This window comes from Perca flavescens, chromosome 5 (genome assembly GCF_004354835.1).
Source record: "Perca flavescens isolate YP-PL-M2 chromosome 5, PFLA_1.0, whole genome shotgun sequence".
NCBI lineage: Eukaryota > Metazoa > Chordata > Actinopteri > Perciformes > Percidae > Perca > Perca flavescens.
Genome location: NC_041335.1, coordinates 13549534 through 13566581, shown reverse-complemented (window position 1 = coordinate 13566581; position 17048 = coordinate 13549534). Strand labels below are relative to the sequence as shown.

The window sequence follows — 17048 nt, the reverse complement described above, 5'->3', positions numbered from 1 at the left end:
GGCCTTGTCCACATTGTCGAAATCATCTAAATACATGTATTCAGTCATGACGTTGAAGGTATTTTAAATAACACTAAGCTATGCTTTCTGTCCTCCCAACAAAATAAACTCTTTTCAGCACCTCTCTCTCCAACTCTCACTCACTGTTGTCTTCTTGCAACAAGTCTTGTTCTTGAGCAAAACTTGGTTAGACACACAATAACAAATAGACCGGTTCTTTGATCATTTTATTAAAAATCTTCCTCTTTTTCTCTCCTTCTCCTTGTCCTCCTCCTCCTCTTGTCCAGTCATGGGATGTATTTTTCAGGAACGCCAATGCTGGTGCGCCTCCCGGTGCAGCCTACCAGTCTCCTTTGGCTCTGTCTGCAGTTCCTCAGCTCTCCTCTCTGGTCGGAGCTCAGCCCAACGTGGAGAAGCTGGTGGAGGATCATCTGGCTGTCCAGTCCCTTATCAGGGCCTACCAGGTACATGTACACACACAGACACACACACACACACACGCACACACAGGCTCAGACACACACGCACTGATGCACACACACACACACGCATCTACGCACACACACGCTCACACATTCTCACAGGTGGATTATGACCTCCATGTAACTACTGATAACGCTCTGCAGGAAGCGAGGCTAGGGTAATATGACACGGTACCAGACTCCAATATGTCTTAAAGGGTCAGTTCACCAAAATCACAGGGTTTGAAACTACAGTGCCCATAATGCTTTGGGGGATGTAAACAGGAAATATAATGTTGCCATGAATTCAGTGAGTTAGCCTTGGGCTACAGCTTGAACCCCATGTATGAATTAGTTTTCATTCAGTCAAACTTTCTCCATTTAAAGTCTGCAGAATGATCTATCAGCAGCTCCTGTTTGCAGTTTACCCATCAATGTACAGACAGCAATCACTGAGTTACTTTTATATTGAATACAACTTAAAAGCATGATGATTCTGATGCAAGTTCTGCAGCCCCTTTTTTTCTATGAATTCTAAGTGTATTTATGGATTTTTGTTTTCTGGATGGTTGGATTATATTTGTCCAGGTTTGAGATGTTGTCTAGACTTTGCAATTTGGGTGAACTTGCCTTTTTAATGGGTAATATTGAAGGACCAAACGGGTGTCTTTATGTTTTAAAAATCAATTAAATTAAGTTAATTTGTGTTGCTGATATATCCAGTATTGAGGTTTTAGTTTTAAATTAAAATTTTCTGGTGAATTTTTAACACACTGAAAAATGTTTTATTTTCCCAGCATTAACCCCGGATCCATGACTGTATAATGTGATATTTAATGTGTTTTTCCCCCCACAGAACTTCATGTAACATGAAGCTCAGTGAAGCCAACAGATTAATAAAACTTTGTTCTTTTTCTGATATTTTATTGTTATTTGTTGATGTGGGATCTTTAGGTGATCATTAAATTATTATTATTATTATTGTTAGAGGTTGTTATATATTCATCATTCTGTTTATATTATATTCAAACACATTTTTAGCGTATACAAGTTATTAATAAACTCTCATGATTTGTTTAATATAGTATAGTAGTAGTAGTAGGGCTGGGCGATATGGAGAAAATCAAACATTCTGACCAAATACCTCAATGGCAATATTTCAACGTTATTGTAGGGTTAAAAATTGGTGCTTTAACAAAATGTAATTTACACAATGAGTGGGTAAAGGCAAATAATAGAACAGCTATAACAGTGTGGTATGTTCAGAAAATTACATCACTTTACTCTAACGCAGCCTTTAAAACCAGGAAAAGGCAACACTTACCATATTACGATATCAAAATCTAAGCCGATATCTAGTCTCGTATCACAATATCGATATAATATCGATATATTGCCCAGCCCTAGGTAGGAGTTTTTGAATATCTCAGCCTGAAAGCAGAACGTGTTTTCTAAGATTAATTTGTGATTATTCAGTTATTAGTTTGTGTGCAAACTTAAAATGTCTGCAATTAAGGCATACATTTCTCTATGTGATAAAGCAAAGTTTCCATTGTGCCCTTGAGCATGAAATTACAAAAATGAAATCCTAACTCCTCTTTAGTTGTTGTTTGCTGGTTAGAGAAGGTTGACAAATGGAGGTCTTCACAGGTCTGAAACTATGGTCTGGAAGACTCCCCCAAACCCCACGACTGCAAACAGGTCAGTCTCATTTCCTCAGGTTCAGGTCTGGTTTATTTAAAGGAAATCTGAGTTTATCCTGCAGGTAAAAGCACAGCCTCAGGTCAGATTAAACTCCTGTGAGATCTGATTTAATGAAAAATCTCTAGAAGTGTACACGGCAGCTCTGGATGGACTCCCATAAACAACACCGCAGAACAAACAGACACAAACAAATATTTTATAATCCAAACTTAATCATTTCCACATTGCTATTTTCACTTACAGCACAGAGGGAAGCTTTAATCAGGAGAAAAAAACTGAATCTTTGAATATCACACATATTCTTCCCACGCTGATTAGTTTCGCGTTCATCCGCTTTTTATCCTCGTTAGCTGCTGTGGAGCTACAAACTAAGACAGACATTTCTAATAACATAGAAGAAGAAACTGTATTTAATAAGCTTTATACTATTCATAAATAAATTTTTCTCACTGGATAATAAATTGTCTTCAAACCTGCGTCAGGAATATGCAGTCGTTGATAGTTGGAAATATTATCAATCAGGCAACAGTCAGACCCTGACCCGGTCTGAAATAGACCCATGGCTAGTTAGATCTTGTCCACATCCGAATGGAGAGAGAAGACCGCAACACACCGGGACCCTCCTGGACCTTATTAGGCTGAGTATACTGTAGCTCTCTGCTATGTCAACCTGTGAAGACCTCCAGTAACCAGGCCTGCCTGTCAGTGGTGTTTGTGTTGTAATAACCAAATGTGTGTGTGTGATGGGTGTGTGTGCAGGTGATGGGGCATCACAATGCCCAGTTGGATCCTCTGGGAATCAGCTGTGTGAATTTTGATGATGCGCCGGTGAATACCGGCTTCCAGGACGTCGGTGAGAACGCCAGAACTGAGAAAACAAACAAACTGCTTCCAGCTTTTGGTGTTAATGTTGCTCTTCCCTCCCCCCCCCCCCCCTCTCTCTCTTTCTCTCTCCTCCTTCTTTTATTCTCTCACCCTTCTGTCGTCAAAACTTGTACTGTTTTTCTCCTTGTTTTTGTCTCAAATCCTGTTTCGATGTTGATCTCTTTCTATTTCGGCGTTCTTCTTTTTCTATATCTTCTCTTTCTTTTACTTTCCAAATCTTTCACGCCGTCCTGCTTCTCATCCTTTCGCCTCTCTTCCGGTTATTTTGTTGCATGTTGTTTTTTCCTCATTCTTCACCCTCTCCTCCATTCCTATCCGTCCTGTCCTCTTCCTTTTCACTCCTCAACCTACACCCCCTCGTCTTGTCCTGGGTGGGCTCTGGGCTGTTGTCACTCCCTGTAGATTCGAGGGCACCATGTGGCCCAGTTGGACCCCCTCGGCATCATGGACGCCGACCTGGACTCGTGTGTCCCCACTGACATTATCACCTCCTCCGACAAGCTGGGTGAGGAGCTGAACCCTTAGAAAACATCCCCCTGTTGTCTCCTGGTCTGTTTTGCCGTTTACCGATAGTCGCAGGAAGTTTGTTACTGAGCATATTTCTGTAGGCTGAAACCTTGTTGTACATCAGGAGAATTTCTTAAACCTTCTCATGTACAGTACATGTTTCAGAAACTTTTTCCTGAACCGGAGACTTACGGAATGTTCTTGTGTACGATGAATTTTTCAGAAACCTTAAATGTTCCTGGAACACTATCGTATATGATGAATGTTCCTGAAACCTAGTCTAATTTATAATCCTGTTTTGTTAATGGGAATATTTCATTTCTAGTCTTTTCATACGATAGAAATAATCCTTCTGTAACCATTTCTGAAACCTTCTTGTATACAACAATTGTCTCTAAAACAACAAACTTCCCAAACACCTTGTGTTCTTTGAAATGAACTTTCTTGTATACATTGAACGTTTCTTAAACTTTCTTTCTTTTTAACCTCAAAACTGGAACCATCCTCTTTACTGACGATGTGAAATAGTCCCCTTGAAGGACTTTAAGCTTCACTAAAACGAGAAAGATCCTAATTAGATTAATTGGAGATCTTAATCTTAATACGATTCACTTTAGCAGAAATAGATTTGGCCCTCAGGTGTTGTGGATTTAATCATTTTCCACCTGGTTGTAAGGAACAACAATGACATGTGGGCCAGAATAAAAAAAATAGCTTTTCTTTTGAGCGATAATATATACATATATAATTTTTTTTAAAGCGCAAGATATGTTATTTAAGAATAACCCAACCTCAAGGTAAGATCTGTTTAGTGTCTGTTTTGAGGGTTTCTATTCATAACACATGATCTTATTGCGCAAATGGATTTGGCACATGAGCACTTTGCTGTCAGCAGCATTTGGATCAGTTGGTGTTGAGCTGTTAGCTTTGTGCTAACTGTGCTAGTTGCTCTGGAATCTGCAGCATCTTAAATCTGATGTTGGAATCTGATGTGTGTGTTAGCTCTCCGTTGTTTGGCTTCTGCTCTGACTCGTTAGCTCTCAGCTGCAGCCTTGTTAGCTTGTTGTATCAGTAACTTGCAGCTTGTTTCTATTGGCTCATGGCTCCTACAGACAATGTCCGTGCCTGAAAAGGGAAGCCAATGCGGAAGTGCTTTAAACCTGCAAGCTATCTAATTTCCAGCAGGGGGCGACTCCACTGGCTCCAAAAAAAAAGGCGACGGCCAAATTCAAACTCTTGGCTTCAAAACGTCTGTCCACAAACCAATGGGTGACATCACTGATGCTACATCCATTCTTTATACAAAGTCTATGGGAGACACTAAGGTTTTGGACCAGCTCAGCTCTTTGTCACCCCTGTTTTTAAATGGGAATCTTGATATTGATTCTGTTAAATATCAACTTGTATCATGTCTTGCCTACCCATGTCGGGCTCAATTTAACCTTCAATTGATTCATTTCTGCTAGAAACCGAGGCGTATTTGCTATTTAGGGTGAATTCATGTTGAATGTGGTGGTGTCGGTAGAGAATGAGGTGCTTTTATCTAAGAAAATATTAAGAGCAGAGAAGTGTTTCCTTCTCATGTGACAAGGTGATAAACATTTTTCTGCTGCACTCAATGATTTAAGTCGTTTTCAGACTTTTGTTCAAATCTATTTTAAATTTTTTAGATTTACCGGAGAATTTCAGGCCTTTCTAAACATATATGTTAACAAACCAAGGAGGGAACAAATCCCACTTTGTAGAACAGTCTTTGGCTGAACTGATATGGAACCAGTGATAGGGGTCAGAGGTGGTGGTGGTGGTGGTGTTGTTGTTTAGTCAGAAAAGTTGGTAACTTCTGTCTAGGACTAAGTCAGGAACAAAGAGAGAAGTCTCACTTATCAGTTAACTGCTAACCTGCTAATCCGACTGAGTAGTGATTGTGTTTAACCTCATTGGTTAGTCTGACTTGGTGTTTACATTAGTTGTTTTCTGTTTGGAAGGCAGTTTCAGTTGAAACAGACTCTGTGGCGAGATCATTAGGAGTTCATTTTAACATTTGTCGTGTTGATCTAAGAGAAATGTTGATGTAAGAGTTGTTATTTCTGTAAACGTGTTGCTTCAAAGGTGTCAGAAACAATTTAACACATTTTTGTGGCCGTCAAGGTGACATCCTCATTCTTAATCCCAGCTAAACTTTATTATTTTTCCAACCGGGGAAACAGGCATTAATTTAATTTGAGTGTCTGAAAAAAATTGTAGATGTGCATTGATTCAAAGCTCTAAGACCAGACTGGCTGAATGATTTTTTAACTTATATTTTCCTGTTATCCGATTTTTCTGGACAGTATGATGACAGAAGGAAACTCTTGATTTTTTATTTGTTTTGTTGTCTTATTAGATGGGATAACTCTGTAGTATTAAAGCTGTGACCTGGTCTGTCTCTACGGTCTTCCTTCAAGCTTTCTTTGGCTAACTAACTGCTAATTAGCTTTGTCTAACTCTACTCTGTCTGCTTTTACTGCACTAAAACTTCTGGTACACCATCTGACGTCAGCACTGTTCAGTCCCTCACATTCAAAACACTTACACCTTTTTACACAAAATGATTGAATAGTGCTCAAACTCACACTGTTACAGGGACAGATTGTGAAACATGTTTTTGAGATCAGACACGCTTGTTTGTGTGCAAAGTGTTTGTAGTGAAAACTGAGGACGTCAGTGTTGAGTTCAGGAATTAGTCGCCTCCCTGCTGCGGTGAAGGTGACCTGTGCAGAATGGCTTCCTGTTTGGGAACCGCCTCAGTGTGGGTTGGTTGTGGTATGGCTTCTGTATCCTCAGCATGGTGTGCATCCCTCATTCTCCACCACTTCACTCTAAAATCACCAAACCTCTGGACCTTTTATTCAAACAAATAAAAAGGTGGTGGAGACACTGAGATGCCGGGGCAGAAGTTGTGCTCTGTTTTAGCTGTAGACGGTTGTGGCGGTGGTGTAAAATAGCCGTGGGTGTCTGGTTTATAAGCAGGTCGTAGGTCACTAACAGTGTCCGGGTATTTCTTCCTTTGCTGCCACCTGCTGGCGACCCTTCCAGACCTGGCTGTGTTCAAGGAGAGGCTGAGAATCCTAACGGTAGGAGGTACGAGAAACCACAAGGCTGGTGTGTCACTGCCCAGTGCTGTGAAGCCAGTAGTTCATCTTTAGTGAAATATTTTAGTGTGCACGTCATGTCTACAGGAAGACAGGACTCGGTTTCTGACATCCTGATTTCTTGTAAAGTTCGCTGCACCAGAAAATGGGAAAGAAAAGAGATATTTAATTTGGTTCACTGTCTTTGCTTTTATCAAACTTGTTTCTACAGGAGTTAATGAATGTAACCTCAAATATCTTTGGACTTTGGGGAACCACAGTTACCACTGCCAAACTACTTTTTCATAATATTAAAAACTACACTAAACATTAAAATAAGGTAATGAAAAATAGACTACACAGACAATTTGTTGTTTATACAGATCTGTATAAATATTAATTTGGCTAACTTCAAACATTTATTTTATCAGAACATTTTCCAAAAGTCTTTGTTTTCATTATACAATCAGATAAACCGATCCAGAGACACACTGATGCAACAACACAGAATACAGTATACTACACTGTATTTATTTAAAGCTATAGTGCGTAGTTTTTGTCTGCCTCATGAAGAATTCTAAGTAATGACAACAAAACTGTTGGCGCATCCACGTGATACAAGCCTTACGTTATCACGCATTACCCCCACCCCTCCTCCACTCAGTTTCCAGTCACCATGGAGGATTAAAAAAAAACATGGACTCTTCAGAAGAGATTATTATCTTTGCTTGATTTCCTGCGTGCAAACTTCGCCTGACGACACTAGTTTCTGAACATAGTCATACTGAGAAATACAGAGAGAGTTGTGTGGAGCTGATAGTCTGAATTAGCTTTGTAACGTGCGTTAATATAAAAAAGTTACGCACTAAAGCTTTAATATGGATCAGTGACATCATGGCCGATATCATATCATGGCCCTATATCATCAATATCACTTCCGATACCAATCAGTGCATCCCTAAATTGAACATGTGCTGGTAAATGGAAATGTCTCTGCAGCAGGAATATAAGACCTGATGTATTGATTAAGTAACCTAAACAAAGAAAATCTAATTTTATTTTACCGGGAAAGCTTCGACCTGTTTTAAAAGTCTCCTAGCTGAGACAGACAGCAAGTTCTAGGCAATCAAGATCACAAAATAATTTCTAATACAACTACAGTATATAAAAGATTTCATCCTAAAACAACTGAAATTACACCTTAAAACAACCCAGGAGCTGATACCTCTGATGTACTCATAACATAATTAGACAAACACATGATGATTCTAAAATACCCCAAAACTTTTTCTTCAACCAGAGGGAGAGTGCACAAAGTTTTCAATTCAACAGGCTCACTGTTATTTACTCCTGTGGAAAGATTGTGTTTTTTGATGATATCAGACAGTGAACCACAGTGAAATATCCCTTTTAATACCTCAGTGCACAGGAAACATTCAGAGGAAATTCACACAATTTTCACAAATATAAACCGTTAAATGTACAACATGAAGAATTTTTGCTGCCTCAGTCCCTTCTGAATGTCTCCTGTGTTCGGTTAGTTAGCGTTGTTAGCTTCTAGCTGCTGCTAGCTCCCTGCTCTGTCCAGTAAACAGTAGAACAGTTTGTAGAGACCTCTTAGACGTCAGGAAAATATTCTAAACTGTGGCCACAAAAAGATGAAAATTCAGGTTCAGGTAAAACATTCTGCACTTAACACTTCTAACATTTTCCAGACCTGAAGGTAAATATATCGTAAAGTCATAATACTGTATTAATTATTTCCACTGAATAATATTTTTTTTTTTTTTAAATTACACCTGAAACTTTTTTACTTTTCTCATCTGACTAAATCAAACTGACTTTATTTATGTAACACCTTTCAAAACACAATGTTAAAAATTGCTTTACAGTAAGAAGAAAATACAAAGAGGACACAATCTACTGTATGTAATTCCAAGGTGCATACACCACAAAAATAACAAGTTGTTATGACTAGAGCCGCAACGATTAATCGATTAGTTGTCAACTATTAAGTTAATCGGCAACTATTTTGATAATCGGTTTAAGTCATTTTCAAAGAAAGAAAAGTCAAAATTCTTAAATGTGAATATTTTCTAGTTTTTTGACTCCTATGAATTTAAACTAAATATCTTTGAGTTGTGGACAAAACAAGTAAAGACATTTGAAGACTTCATGTTGGACTTCGGAAAACCCTGACATTTTTTACTTTTTTCTGACATTTTTAAGACCAAACAACTAATTGATTAATCAACAGATTAATCAACAATGCAAATAATGGTTAGTTGCAGCCCTAGTTATGGCGATGCTTGATTAAAATATCTCGGTCCTTGACGTTAGGAGGAGAATTGAATTAATGAGCAGCAACTCTTCAGTTACTTTAAAACACATTTTAGTCAGTTTGTGGCCATAAGTTAGAAAATAATTTTCTCCACGTCATGTTGTAAGGTTGACCTGCAACAGTGACTGAAATGTTTCTCTTAGTGCTGAACTTCCCACAGGTGTATTTTATTCTGAAAAGTTTCAGTGCTTATTTATAGTGGCAGAAAATGTTACTGCCAAAATACAAAAATATTTCATTAAGAATATTTGCGGTTTCTGTATTTTGTCCAGAATACTGTTAGGGGAAAAAACCCTCTTTAATCACAATTTGGTTTGGGTGAAAAAGAATATAAAATTAATTAAAAAGAAGTGGAAAATGTTCAGCCTGTGTTATTTAGCAGTGTTAGTTTGTATGATGTTTCAGAGCAGAACTGTTCTTAGCTTGTGCTCTATGTGTTTCTGGATTTCTTTCTCTACTTCAATCTCTTTCAGCTCTTTTCTCTGTTTTCTGTTTTGCTCCTGTATATCGGGCTTTTCTGCAGTTTAAGCCTCAGTGTGTTTTATAAACTAGGGAGATATCAGCAGTTACTAACATAACTGTAGTTCTAACATAGAGTGATGATCTATACAGTACAGGCCAAAAGTTTGGACACACCTTCTCATTCAAATGCGTTTCCTTTTTATTTTCATGACTATTTACATTGTAGATTCTCACTGAAGGCATCAAAACTATGAATGAACACATATGGAATTATGTACTTAACAAAAAAGTGTGAAATAACTGAAAACATGTCTTATATTTTAGATTCTTCAAAGTAGCCACCCTTTGCTTTTTTATTAATAAGGAAAAAAATTCCACTAATTAACCCTGACAAGGCACACCTGTGAAGTGAAAACCATTTCAGGTGACTACCTCATGAAGCTCATTGAGAGAACACCAAGGGTTTGCAGAGTTATCAAAAAAAGCAAAGGGTGGCTACTTTGGTGGCTAAAATATAAGACATGTTTTCAGTTATTTCACACTTTTTTGTTAAGTACATAATTCCATATGTGTTCATTCATAGTTTTGATGCCTTCAGTGAGAATATACAATGTAAATAGTCATGAAAATAAAGAAACGCATTGAATGAGAAGGTGTGTCCAAACTTTTGGCCTGTACTGTACATCATCTGTGGCAGCCTCCAGAGAACTGACAGTGTATCAGTCAGACTTTACTCCTGCAGAAGATGTTATTGTTTTCCGCTCAGGACTGAACTCATTGCCAGCTCATGTCAGCGTCAATATTTTAGAGCAACGATTATTAAAGCAGTTGGACTTTTTTTTGGCATGCCAACAGTAGAAATGTGGCTGTGAACCTGTCGTCATGGGAAACTGCAGTAAATGATGTGTTGTGTTTCAGAGTCAGACTTCCTGGCACAGTTTAGTGTCGGCTGCAAACGGAGGGGTAAACATCAGAAACCTGTCAGTTTGTGTCTGTGGAGCTGTTTGTGAAAACGTGTTTTAGCAGAGAAGAAGAGAGTCGTCCTGTATTATATTTCCTCTCCTCCCTGACTGCCTCCGCCCTCGCTGGAGGAGGCAAGGAAAGGTAGTGAGGAAAGTGAATGAGAGGCTGACCAGTGGCCCCTCTTCCTGCTGTCTTCAGAGAGACTCTGCTGCTTGATTGGCCAGCTTGGCTGTCAGTCGTGTGATTGGTTTGTGACTGCAGTGCTTCTGAGTTCTATAACCTGTGTCGGCTCACTGATTGGCTGAATGAGCTGTCAGTCTGCCCAGTTCAGCCCTCTGTTTGGCAGTTTTGAGTTAGAAAACGTTAAAGGCGGTCTCATGGGATTTAACAATCATTTACAGTCCACGGAGGGATTTTAACCAGGGACTATTCCCCCAACACACACACAGACACACACACACACACACACACACACACACACACACACACACACACAAAAACACCTTCTACTTTCTCTCTCCATCTTTCCTCTCTCCTCCATAACACATTCTCTACTAACTGTCCCATCATCAGTTTGAAGTTACAAAATAACCCATAACTCCAACTCCAGCACGTTACTCATCTTCATCACGCTGTCATGAACATGATTATTATTCTATTAATTTCAGTACTTTCAAAAACTATAAAGCTCTACAAATGGCATTGTAAACTGTTACCGATTTTTGAGGCAGATATTCGTTTAAAAATAATACATATAAATTCATACCACACTAAAAAAGGGAAACCTTAAATTAGGTTATTAAATATATTTGAAAAAAAAAAAGATCTTGTCAGAGCTCTCGGCAGGACAAATGCTAAATATCCTTTAATATGTCTTTGAAATTTTCTTGTATTGTTAGTTATGCAACCATGATTTAGGTATGCCCCTACCACTTATCTGATTACCCAGAATTGTCCCCACCACTAATTTGATATTAATTGCATATGCGCCTCCAGTTATTGTGACTTGTAAAAAGTTTGGACTGTGGTGTGGGGGTGTGTGCTTCCCACTGAAAAGCTTGGGGAGTTGGCTGGGAACTACACTTAATAATCGGAGGTGGTGAAATTAACATTTAACGGTGAGATTTAGGCCCGTTTTCTGTTAGTTTCGGTTTTCCACCTCCGATAAAGAGCAACTTTCAGCCGCTTCTCTAAACTTAGTCTCGTCAGAGAAAGTCCCAAACTGGGTCCTGTGTCTGTCAGACGGTCTGAAGGAGATACTAATGTCAGCAGAGCAATAACATAAAGCACAGCAGACCATAGGACAGGGGGATGTTTTTTATTTTTATTTTTTTATAGTGACTTTATTCTCATTAAATTACCGTTTTATTCCTGACTTCTTAGAGAACACAAATATTGTTATAAATATGTATATGTAAAACAATAAAAATAAAACATGAGCTATTACACCCCAGGAGTTTATACATTAATTAATTAATAATTAACATGAACAGGTGTCACATGCACGTTAAAGATGTTACTTCCCCAAACAAAAGAAGCAAAAGAGGAGTGAAGAGTAAATCATGCCTTACAAATACGAATTCAGCAGAATGCAGGAAATGAAGTGTTTGATGCTCGACATTTCCTGGGGTAGGAGGACCCACAGACCCCCCCCCCCCAACATAAAAGTTAAAAGGTTGTTCCCTACCTGGTCCCCAAACCACATCCACATTTGGTTCTTTAGAGAGTATTTGTAGCGGCATATGTGTGTGTTCATGGTGATGAAGGAAGATGTCCCCCAGTACAACAGTGTGGCTCACTGCTGTGTTTTTTATGTCACAGAGGAAGAAGATCCATCCGGCTGTGATACACACACACATTACTTGTTAGTAGATACATTCACTGCTGGTTTGAGTCTGAACATGAAGAAGAAATGCACAGAAATATCAGCGGACTGATCCTGAGCTCTGTCATGTCTGGTTTGATGTGTGAAGCTGCCGATTGGCGTAAATTAATGATACTAACGATGTCTCCCTTTTTATTTTTTAATTGTATGGAACCACACAACTGATCACTCAACTCACCCCGTCCTGCTCGTTGTAAAACCACTCAAACTTCTGTTTCTGCTGCTCTGTCCTCTTCTTTCTTCTTCTCTGCAAGTTTGTCTGTCTGTGGTGTGGAACAATATCTGGCTGTTGCTGCCTATTCTCCATATTGTGTTAATAATGCATATTCATTCATTACTAGCTAAAATATGCATGTTTTCTTTTGCCGTGGCCTGTTGGTGTGTCTGTCCATCTTTTTGGTGTCCCCTCTGTCCGTCCTGCAACCTTTTCTCACCTCCTTCCGTGTTTTTTTCCCCCTCGTCCCTCCCTTTCTGTCCTGTGCTGCATCATGGGACACGTAGGCTTCTATGGTCTGGATGAGTCTGACCTGGACAAGGTGTTCCGGCTGCCCACCACCACCTTCATCGGAGGCTCAGAGAGCGCCCTGCCACTGAAGGAGATCATCCGCCGACTGGAGGTAAACACAGACACACAGGTCCATTTAAACCAGCTGTGAATATCACTGGAGGTTTTTGTAACATCTAACTCGAGCCAGAGTCTGAACGTTTGTGTAGAGTATGCTACCTGTACAGGTGTTACTCCTCTCTCTGTGTTGGTCAGATGGCGTACTGTCAGCACATCGGTGTGGAGTTCATGTTCATCAACGACCTGGAGCAGTGTCAGTGGATCAGACAGAAGTTCGAGACTCCAGGAGTGATGCAGTTCACTCTGGAGGAGAAGAGGACACTGCTGGCCCGCATGGTCCGCTCCACCAGGTAAACACCACAACACAACACACCTCCATCTACCTCCATTTAGGGATGTCCCAGAAATTTCAGTCAATACCAATAACAGTGAAATTCCACAATTCTCGAAACCCAATTCCATACCGCCGTAAAAAACAAAACAGTCCCATGTACTCCTTTTATTCAAGATAAGGATAACAAGGATAACACTTTTTTTAGTGTCTTAGTTTTTTTTTCTTCAAGCTTTTATTTTTCAGTTTCAACTTTCTGTCACTATTAGGAAGGAGGGTGTGATTAACACACCAGGAGGCTTTGGTGTCACCTCACGTCTCCTGTGTCTTGGCCAAAAAGTTGCACTTGAACACACCGCAAAGACTAAAATTGATGGCCAACTTGCACGTATCAGCAGTAGGCTAGAACACTTGTAGGCGTATCTGCTGTCCCCGTCAGGTCCGGAAGAAATGAATCTCCCGGTACCTGTGGTACTGTAGAAAAATGAGTACCGTCATGTTTTCAGAATTTTGGCATTGACTTGATACTAAAGTTTTGGTTTTTGTGACATCCCTACCTCCATCTAACACTCCTGTGGGTGATGATGTGTATGTTGATGATGAAATGTGTATGCACAGGTCTGTGAGAAGAGTCTGCAGAGTTTAGAGGAAGCAAAACTGTCTGTATGAACCTATGATTAAAAAGTGAGCGTTATCTGTTGTAATATGTTAATCTGTGTGTGTGTATGTGTGTTTCTTTGCGTGTGTGCGCAGGTTTGAGGAGTTCCTGCAGAAGAAGTGGTCTGCAGAGAAACGTTTTGGTCTGGAGGGCTGCGAGTCTCTGATCCCGGCTCTGAAAACCATCATCGATAAATCCTCTGAGAACGGGGTGGAAAACGTCATCATGGGCATGCCTCACAGGTATCGCACACTTATATACTGTATTTACAGTGTTTATACACACACACTTTACACCCTCCCTGTCTTGTTGTTGGTACAATCACCACTTTCTTCTTTCAGGGGCCGTCTTAATGTTTTGGCTAACGTGATCCGTAAAGAGTTGGAACAGATTTTCTGTCAGTTTGACTCCAAACTGGAAGCTGCTGATGAGGTAATTTACTGCTTTAGTACCATTACTGCTGTTATAATGGTCGTTTTGGTCTTAGTCAACTTAGATTTCTTTAGTCGATTAGTCATGTTTTATACTTTTTTCATGCTGAATGACTTATTTCCAAGAAACGTACGAGCACATCTCTGGTAAACACAAGAATGAAAGTGGTGCTTTTGCATGACTCTTTGCAGAGAAACTCAGATTTACAGATCTGTTGATTAAATTAACTAATCAATTAGTCGATACAATTGAATGAGTGTTAGTAGACTAAGAATTTCTTCAATCAAGCACAGCCCTAGTTATTACAAGTTACTGCATACAGTAAATACTGTTTATAGAGAGAACTGGACCTTCAGGCAGGTAAACTGGGGTATAATTATCACATTTATGCAAATTATAAAAAATCTAATATATTCTAGTATTCAATCTAGTATTGCCATGAATTAGTCCTGCTTAATGTTAACATTATATACAGTTATATATATATATAGTTGTATATGTATATAGTTTTGTCATATTGCCTGACCCTGTGTTCCCATTACTGCTGCTGTCATGTACCACCACTACCAAAAAAGATTGTTTATGTTATCTATTTATCAAAAGTAAATACTTTTGACTTGTATATTATTATTAGATTTGACTCTGGACTATCTCTCATATCAGCCTCAAACATTCTCCATTAGTTCTCAAATTGTGAACTGCCCTCCAAGTATTTTCCAGTCTTACCACTATATGGGTGCACAACGTCACATACAGACTGTATATCGTAGCTTTGCCTTATATTTATCTTGCAGTATGTGTTGTTGAAACTGTATATGGAAAGATTAAGGGGCATTATGGTCTTGTATCTGTGCTTGAGCCGGTTGAGCATTGTTGTTGGGAATCAAAACCAGCACTAATGCACTACAGAGGACGTTTGCATTAAGGTAAAACTTTCTTAACTTCCAATGTTTATTGATTTTAATTGCTGTTTAATAGTACTTTAATGACCAATTCTAGTATTAAGTGTTTGATGCACTGCCCCAAACTAACTGACATACAGGAAACCTGAGACCAGGTAATGTTATTCCAGTGTAGGACGTTATTGTTCCTTTACAGTCTGTAGTGACATGTGCTGTGTTTCTCCTCCTCAGGGCTCTGGAGATGTGAAGTACCATCTGGGAATGTACCATCGTCGTATCAACCGTGTGACAGACAGGAACATCACCTTGTCTCTGATGGCGAACCCGTCTCACCTGGAAGCTGTGGACCCCGTGGTGCAGGGAAAGACCAAGGCAGAGCAGTTCTACTGTGGAGACAACGACGGCAACCGAGTGAGACTGAGACACAGCAGCAAAACACTCACACAGCAGCGTTTTTTTTTTTTTTTTTTTTAGTTAAACACATACATATTCATACATCCTGTCTGTGTCTGCTGAACCTTTATGTGCAACTATCGGAGGCTAACAGTTAGCCACTTAAGCCGGAGATATACTTGCTGATTAACCATGCGTTCGCATAGACAACTGCAGTGTTTCCTCTAGAATTTTTATCAGCCGCTGTGTGGTGATAAAAATGCTGAGTCAACATTACTAGCTATGTTTTTCATGTCGGTTTTGAGCAGTATGCACCCCCACTAACCTGTAAAACGGTTTTAAAACAGTAACGTTAATACAGCGAATATAGCGTCTCCTGCAGCGGGCAGTCAAAGGCAGAGGGAACGTAAACTGCAGCGTTCGCTAACGTTAGCTTCTTGTCTCATCTGGGGTCTGATAAACAGTAAATTCATCAAATTCAGTGATTTCATGTTGCGGCTGTTGCCTAAGATTGAATGTCAAGTGTACTCGCCCTGTTGATTATTTGGTTGCCATGATTTCCCGAGTGATGACGTCTTGTCACTGTTCTAGTTGCTCACCACCCTAAAGGGGAGAGAGAGCGGCTGACAGTTCGCTTGAGTTCAGTAGAGCACGCGGCAGAGTCGTGTAATTACGACTTTATGACTTTTCATAAACAGCTGAAGGAGCGGTGTCAGCAGTATCAAAAGATTGTTCTGTTTCTTATCATTTTTACATCAGTGGTGGAGATTTAATTTGATAAGAAGATCATTCTGAAAGTATTTTCCCTCGAGTGCACTCTCAAAAAATTGGTGCCCAGAATATCATGCAGCAAAACACTGACCAAAGGGTGATATATAAAAGAAAGACATCAACAAAAAACACTGAATGACAGGTCTTACTTCTACATTTAAACTCCTGGATTCATTTTCTCATCCGAAGCTGAAGCAACACGCAAACTTTGAGTTATTTTGACGCAGCAGCATGCTGTTTGTGTGTTCAGGTGATGTCCATCCTGCTCCACGGAGACGCAGCGTTCGCAGGTCAGGGTATCGTCTACGAAACGTTCCACCTGTCTGACCTGCCATCATACACCACGCACGGCACCATTCACGTCGTCGCCAACAACCAGGTAACGCACACACACACAAACATAAAACACACGCACGGTGATAAACAGTTAGATAGATGACTGAGCTGTAACCTCTCGTCTCTAGATCGGCTTCACCACAGATCCTCGCATGGCTCGCTCGTCTCCGTATCCGACCGACGTGGCTCGGGTCGTCAACGCTCCCATCTTCCACGTCAACGCTGATGACCCCGAGGCCGTCATCTACGTCTGTAAGGTGGCTGCTGAGTGGAGGGCCACGTTCCACAAAGACGTGGTGGTCGACCTGGTAAGTTTTCATCCATCATGTTTTGGTTCAAACT

General features: G+C 39.9%; 1 protein-coding gene across 6 annotated transcripts in view; it reads left to right on the top strand.

Annotated features, from left to right (window-relative positions):
- The window catches only part of ogdha (oxoglutarate dehydrogenase a), a 37011-nt gene that overhangs the window by 11370 nt on the left and 8593 nt on the right, over nt 1–17048 (top strand). For 2 of the 6 annotated variants that reach the window (XM_028577217.1, XM_028577218.1), the window contains exons 3-13: nt 288–464; nt 3453–3555; nt 6633–6677; nt 10389–10433; nt 12820–12935; nt 13079–13233; nt 13968–14114; nt 14214–14304; nt 15438–15617; nt 16621–16749; nt 16835–17014. In XM_028577217.1, the coding sequence (XP_028433018.1) occupies nt 288–464; nt 3453–3555; nt 6633–6677; nt 10389–10433; nt 12820–12935; nt 13079–13233; nt 13968–14114; nt 14214–14304; nt 15438–15617; nt 16621–16749; nt 16835–17014 (1368 nt within the window). Of the gene's footprint in view, nt 1–287; nt 465–2924; nt 3019–3452; nt 3556–6632; nt 6678–10388; nt 10434–12819; nt 12936–13078; nt 13234–13967; nt 14115–14213; nt 14305–15437; nt 15618–16620; nt 16750–16834; nt 17015–17048 lie in introns of those variants that run through there. The other 4 variants (XM_028577222.1, XM_028577219.1, XM_028577221.1 and 1 more) reach the window with 4 other exon arrangements.